The 6,359-nt window shown below is 43.8% G+C and overlaps 1 protein-coding gene across 1 annotated transcript in view; it reads left to right on the top strand.

Moving 5' to 3' along the window:
• Window positions 1–845: 845 nt before the first annotated feature.
• SNAPC4 (small nuclear RNA activating complex, polypeptide 4, 190kDa) overlaps window positions 846–6,359 on the top strand; it is a gene marked incomplete at its 5' end in the record, with an annotated part of 14,157 nt that continues 8,643 nt past the window's right edge. Inside the window, 9 exons of the mRNA XM_009875543.1 lie at window positions 846–886; window positions 1,465–1,623; window positions 2,141–2,266; window positions 3,115–3,193; window positions 3,816–3,897; window positions 4,751–4,855; window positions 5,460–5,532; window positions 5,850–6,014; window positions 6,317–6,357. Of these exons, the coding sequence (XP_009873845.1) occupies window positions 846–886; window positions 1,465–1,623; window positions 2,141–2,266; window positions 3,115–3,193; window positions 3,816–3,897; window positions 4,751–4,855; window positions 5,460–5,532; window positions 5,850–6,014; window positions 6,317–6,357 (871 nt within the window). The remainder of the gene's footprint in view (window positions 887–1,464; window positions 1,624–2,140; window positions 2,267–3,114; window positions 3,194–3,815; window positions 3,898–4,750; window positions 4,856–5,459; window positions 5,533–5,849; window positions 6,015–6,316; window positions 6,358–6,359) is intronic.

Raw genomic sequence — 6,359 nt, 5'->3', positions numbered from 1 at the left:
CGTCGTCTTTTTATGAACTGGGCGCGCAGCCGGTGCCCACGAACGAGGTTTGGAGGCCTTGAGGCGTCTCCTCGGGGCTTCCCTCCGCGAGTGTCCTTGCGGCACAAGCCTCTTGCGCCGGGTTTTGCTTATTTTCACGGTGAAGCCCGTGGCAAGCCGGCGGGGAGGGTCGAGAGAGGCAGGGGCCCCGCGGGGGGGAGGCCTCTGCTCAGGGCAGGTGGTGGCGAGCTGACTCATGAAACAACGGCCCACCAGAGGCTGTGGGTTGGTAAATCCCGGCCGTTTCCATTCCCTGTGGATGGACAGCACAGATTCCGCTGTAAGATGCTCCATTTCGCAGCCTGCTTGTGCCTCCTAAAATTTTCAAAGCCAGGAGGGGGTGTTGGCAGTCCGTGTGTCTCTACCCGAGGTGGTTGTCACAGTCGGTTCACCCAGCTCTGGTTTGAACATGCAAGTCTGAGCAACGTACGTCAAAAGTCCAGCCGCACTGAAGGCAAAACCAGATATTACTGAGCGTGGAAGGGCTCGTAGGTGGTTCTGTGGGGTTGGAATGTTCACCTGTCTGCACATTCTGTAATTTGCCATGATGTTTAGGACCAAGGTACAGCTTGATTGTTGTAATGGTGGTCAGGAGCTGCTCTTTTTTCCCCAACTATAGAACAAAAATCTGCATATGTGGAGTGTCTAAATATAATTTTTATTTGGCAATATCAAAAAACTCTTAATTTGTGTCTGAGATACTGTGTGGTGCTTTATTCTATGTGCTTTAGTCAAAAAGTCTTTGGGTTTGAACTTTTTTTAAATCTCACTGCAGTCAGCATGTTTGTCTTTTTGTTGTTTAACAGATGATGGTGAAGATGATGACTCAGATTCTCATGCTGAAATGGTAAACAATTTCTCTTTAAGCACATCTTTCCATATGTCTGTTGAAGGGACCTTGAGGAAGGGGAATTTCACTCTGCTCTGGGGAAATCTAGGCAGCTGGCTTGTCCCTGCAGCTCAGGAAGGATTAATAACAGACCTGGAGGTTTAGTGATTCCTGCCCAGGACTTTGTTTATCTGTAATAGGGAGACTTTTTCATGTGAAAACAAGTGACGGGGATCAGAGGCCTCACTGCTCTAGTGCTCGCTGATCTCTGTCACTGGAAACACACCAGACAAAAAGAAATCATCAGCATGTGATCAAGAAATCTTTACTTCTTTGTACCTAAAGAATACTGGGTTTGGTCACGAGGGGAAAATTGCTTCTAGAACTTCTTACACATCTGTTTTCTCAAACTTCATATAGAAAACGTTTAGCAGAGAAATGTTTTAACACAGGTACAGCACTCTAATTGGTTTGAAAATCAGTTTTGTGAGGTAATGAAGTATTGAGTTACAAAAATAATTGTTACGTACCTACATTTAAAGCAATTATTTTTTCTCCTTTCTTTTAACCCCCTGCAATGCCTTATTTCCTTCAAGGAAGTGGCAAGAGAAGATGACAGCAGCGATGATGATCTTGAAAGTAGTCTGCCACAGGACCCAGAAATGTGTCTGCAGATGAACCATGTGTACCAGGAAGTTATCCAGGAAAAGATTGAGGAAGTTGAGCTTCTCATTGCACAAAACAAAGAACAGCAGGTGAGTGAGACAGGAATAAAATGTTTGTTCCTGTGCTTTTCTGGCTTGTCATTTGCCATCTTCTCCTGCCCATCAGTCCCTGTAAAACTTGCCGGGAAATGCCTGATCCATCACAGGTACCAGTGGAGTCAGCTCCAGCAGTCCTGGACCCTTATGCCCTGGTGCTGTGCTCAGCTTGCTCGGCCAGGAACCAGGTGGTTCTTCTTCATGGCGATTCAAACCAGTGTCACTTGACTGGCCTTTCACATGGCTCATTGGACAGATACTCCCTTGATTGCTCAGCACCAAAAATGCTGCCGCTAGGGTCCTTAACATCTTACCTTTTTTGTAACCGTCTGTAGCATACTGGACAAACTTAAAAGTTCCAAATCCTGTCTCTAACATATACACGGATTCACAGTCGGGTGCTGCAAATTTGAGCTCTGCCTGAGGTGTCTGTGATGGCTCAGCCACCGCTCTCTGAGATTAGGAATTTGAAAGAGACGCTGATATTGTTTAATTAATTCTTGTATTGCAGAAGGAAATCATGTTGGAGCTTGGTGGTACAAAAACAGCAAAGACAGGAGATGGTAGAAATTTACCAGCAAATGTATTTTTGGGTCATTTTATGAAGCCGTACTTTAAGGACAAAACGACTGGAATTGTAAGTAAATAAAACCAGGTTACGTACTGATAGGACTTTCAGTGATAGATTTAAATGGTAACTGTGTTAAAACTGTGTTGCATTTCAGCTGTGTAACTGTACATGTCACCCCCCAGTTTGAAACCTTATTTTTCTCACTCTTTGCTTACTTTCCCTCGTTTGGAAATGTTTGTTGAACCCATGTCTGACTGTGGTGAGGAAAAGTGAGTTCTGGGCACTGGCAGTGCAGCTGTGGGGCACTCGAGCATTCTTGTTTTCAGCCTAACCGTGTTTGTCCTTACCGTTATGATCTAACTCCACGCTGTTGTTTAAAGCACTCATTGAAATCTGATTGTCTTTGAAAAGGAGTTTTTTGAGGTAAGTGTCACTGCTTTTTAACCCGTGTTTTAAAGGGTCACTGGCTAAAGGACATTTTGTTGTAGCTGTCAGCTGTCACCATACATATAACATTCAAGCAAAGAGCGGTAGTTTTTCTGTCACACCTTCCCGAGTTGGTGGTGCATCCTAAGTAGGTACAAACATGCCCAATATGTGACCCCACATTCAAAGTGCTTCTTCAACCACCTGTCTGCTGACATGAGCAGGCCTGGCCCCGGGCTGAGAATGTGCTGTGTAACCATGGGCCAACTCGCTCGCTTGACCTAACTATTGGTACTTCTTTTCCCGTGTCTTCTGAGGTATCTGAGCTAGTCCTAGTAAAAGTAACTCAGTTTGAATGTGACAGTTTGCACAAGGTTTGAGTTAACAGTCTTTTTTGTAGCAGTTCGTGCTAGAGTTCTAAGAAGAAAGGGCAATTTTTCTTTGTGTCTGACTCTTCCAGTGCACTTAACCCTTCTGATCTTCCTTAGGGCCCTCCTGCCAATGAAGATGCCAAGGAAAAGGCAGCTCAGGGCATCAAATCCTTTGAACAATTGGTTTCAACAAAATGTAAGTACCTCTGTGCTGTTCAGTGTTCTGTAAGAGCTATAACAAATGAATATTTGTTCATGGTGTCAGTCCCCCTCCACACTATTTGCATTTAAACATCAACACTTCTGATATTTCATTATTGAATCCACAAAAAAAAAGTTAGAAGTAAATTGGATGCTCTGTATATTGTTTCGTTAAATGCTTAATGACTCAGTTCTTTCATGTGCATCTGTTTTGATGCATCACAGTGCGCTCCTGTGAGCACTTCAAAACTAAACAAGATTGTGCAAGGGAGAGGGAGTGCTCAGATGAGAGAAGTTCAGGGGACACTTACAGCTTGAGGTGGTTACAAACACCGGGGTGATGATCTTTATTGAGATCTCTTCGAAACTAAAACAGAGTGAGAGGCTGCAATTTGCCCAAGTCAGATGTGGCGTTAATAATTTTGGTGGAGGATCGAATGAGTTTACCTCGCCTCTGGAAGCTGCTCTGCCCAACACAGTTGTGTGGCTAATGAAGATGAACTGTTCTAAAAGACCTGGGGGGTAGCTTACCAGTGGCATTGAAAGCAGCAGGTCTGTCTCTCCTGGCAGTGGTTTTGCACTAGTGTCTGAACGCTCAGTTGCCTTGTTTTGTCCAGGGAAAAGCAGAGAGAAGACATTACTGCAGAAATCAGTAGTAAGTGACCGCTTGCAGCGCCTGCTTCAGCCCAAGTTACTGAAGTAAGTACTGTGCAAACATCTTCTTCCTGATGAGAACGTTGTATGTGAAGGAAGGAAAGGATATATGTGGGGATTCCACCCTCCTTTGGCAAGTTCCTGCATTAACTGTCTGTGATCCAGTAAGGTTACAAAACACAACAGAGATACTCTGTCACCACTGGGCCAAGGAGAGCCACTCCCTGAATTACAGCGGTGGTCTTCAGGCTCCCCTGTCCTGTGGGCACCAGAGCTGAGGGTGACACTGTCATAGGTAGGAGCATCCCTTGTTCCTTGACGTCTATATTAGCACATACACATGGTATCAAAGGGTCTTGGACTGCCATGCTCTGGTCATAAGCGAGAGGTTACGGCGTTCAGGTTGGGCTGGAAATGCTTGATGATTGCTTTGTGGGTACCTGGCAGGTGGAGGGGTTTTGGTTTGGAGGTATTGTGGCATTTTATGGCCGTCTGCTTGCTTCCCACTGACACAGTGGGGTCACTTCAAATAGTCTACGGGGTTGAAACTGAAGTTGTCGTATGTAGCGAGTCGTGCTGGTGTATCCAGCGAGAGGTTTCTGTGCCTGTAGCTGGTATGGGCTTTGTCACTGTTGCAGCAACCATTGGTTTTCTCTAAATATCTAAATGATTAGTCTGAGGCCTGCTCTGGGTCAGTGATTTGACTGAAGGGTCAAAAGTAGGACAAGGAGTGTGTTGTGTGGGAAAACCTAAAAGAACGACAGTTTTGTGTAGCGTGGGAGTGAACTTGAAGAGAAGAACGATAGTGATGGGGAAACAGTCTTTGCTGTGTGTCTGAGGCCGTTGACCTCACTCCCATCTAGTCACGTTAAGTAATGATGAAAATGTCTTTGAACAGGATGAGTTACTGGAATCAGAAACTGGAGAAAGTCAAGACTGAAGCGGAGAAGCAGATCTTGGAAAAGCAAATCAAAGAAGTGGAGCGAGAAATAGAAGCAATTAAGTGAGGAGCCTTATTTTAATGTTCTTGGTGAAAATGAAAGTCTGTTCTCTCCTTCCTGAAGTACTTCTAGGTCTGACATCTAGAGAAAGCTTTATTTGTGTTGATTTCCAAAAATTCTCCTTCCTGAAGTACTTCTAGGTCTGACATTTAGAGAAAGCTTTATTTGTGCTGATTTCCAAAAAATTAAGTGCTGTCTTTACTAAGAATTGTGTTTTGGATCTCTGTACCCAAATGTCGTATCTAAATCCATTGTAGCGGGGCTGTTCTAAATAGTTCTTGATTTAGCAGGAAGGTGATAGAGAGCCCAATAGTTCTGAGCTTTTGCTCATTAACACACCTGGAGCAACATGTTTTGATATTGTATTAATCATTTCTTCTGATAAACCAACATCCTCTTGTAGGGGACTGTTTTTCAAGAAGAAACGTTTTTTGACAAAGTTACTGTTTTAAAGAGCCTGATGCTTTGAGATAGTAAGTGTTTGGTTCTTGTGGAAATCAGGAACAGGTGGGAGGAATAAGATAAAGAAAGATCAGGAAGATCAAGTGCCTGTTTAATTAGCCAGTTAATGTGTTTTTCTCTTTCTCTTTGTACCTTCTGCTTTAGCCAACTCCCAGAAAGTGACTTGTTAGGAAACAGATTTGATGAGCACGACTGGGAGAAAATCTCAAACATCCACGTAAGTTGGGAGATCAGCTGTTTTATTACTCCTGTCAACTGTGTCCCTTCTCTTGAGCAGTACCTCACCTGGTCTAGTTTGCATCCACTTTTCCCATCATGCATTTCCTGAAGTTGACTGTTATGTGATCTCAACTTGGCAAGCACAGAAGTGCTGAAAATTTGATGCTGTTGGTTAAATTTAGTGATTTAATTCTGGAAAACTTAGCCATAAGACGTACCTGGAACACAAAGCATATTCCTTGCATCAATGTTCCCGTCTGTCCACATATTCAGTCCTGGCTACAGGGCAAAACTGATTTTTGATGTTTCCTTCAGTTTGATGGGCAACGTAGTTCAGAAGAACTGAAGAAGTTTTGGGAAAATTGGGAGCATCCAAGCATCAACAAAAAGGAATGGACCGAGGAGGAAATCGAGAGGCTGAAGAAGATAGCTGCTAAGCACGGTTATCTGGACTGGGAGACTATAGCCCAGGAGTTGGGGGTAAGGTCTCTGAGCTCAGAAACAGGAGCTGAAAACTTAGGTTATTCTGACCTAACCATGCTCATGTCAGTTTTCAGAAAACAATGTTAATGTTAATTCAGTGTTAATTAATACTTTCAAGGAGCATTCAGGTACCAAAAAAAGTTTGGTACTCTAGCCTTGCCCTTTTGCTCCAGTGTTAATTAATACTTTCAAGGAGCATTCAAGTACCAAAAAAAGTTTGGTACTCTAGCGTTGCCCTTTTGCTGTTTACCCTCACAAACACCCAGTTCTCCGAGTAACTCTGTTTTTATTGTGTTAAGACAAACAGGACCCCTTTCCAGTGCTTGCAGAAGTATCAAGTGT

Source organism: Apaloderma vittatum, unplaced genomic scaffold (genome assembly GCF_000703405.1).
Source record: "Apaloderma vittatum isolate BGI_N311 unplaced genomic scaffold, ASM70340v1 scaffold12428, whole genome shotgun sequence".
Lineage (NCBI taxonomy): Eukaryota > Metazoa > Chordata > Aves > Trogoniformes > Trogonidae > Apaloderma > Apaloderma vittatum.
The sequence above is the reverse complement of the archived record's forward strand: the minus strand, read 5'-3'. Positions and strand labels throughout refer to the sequence as shown.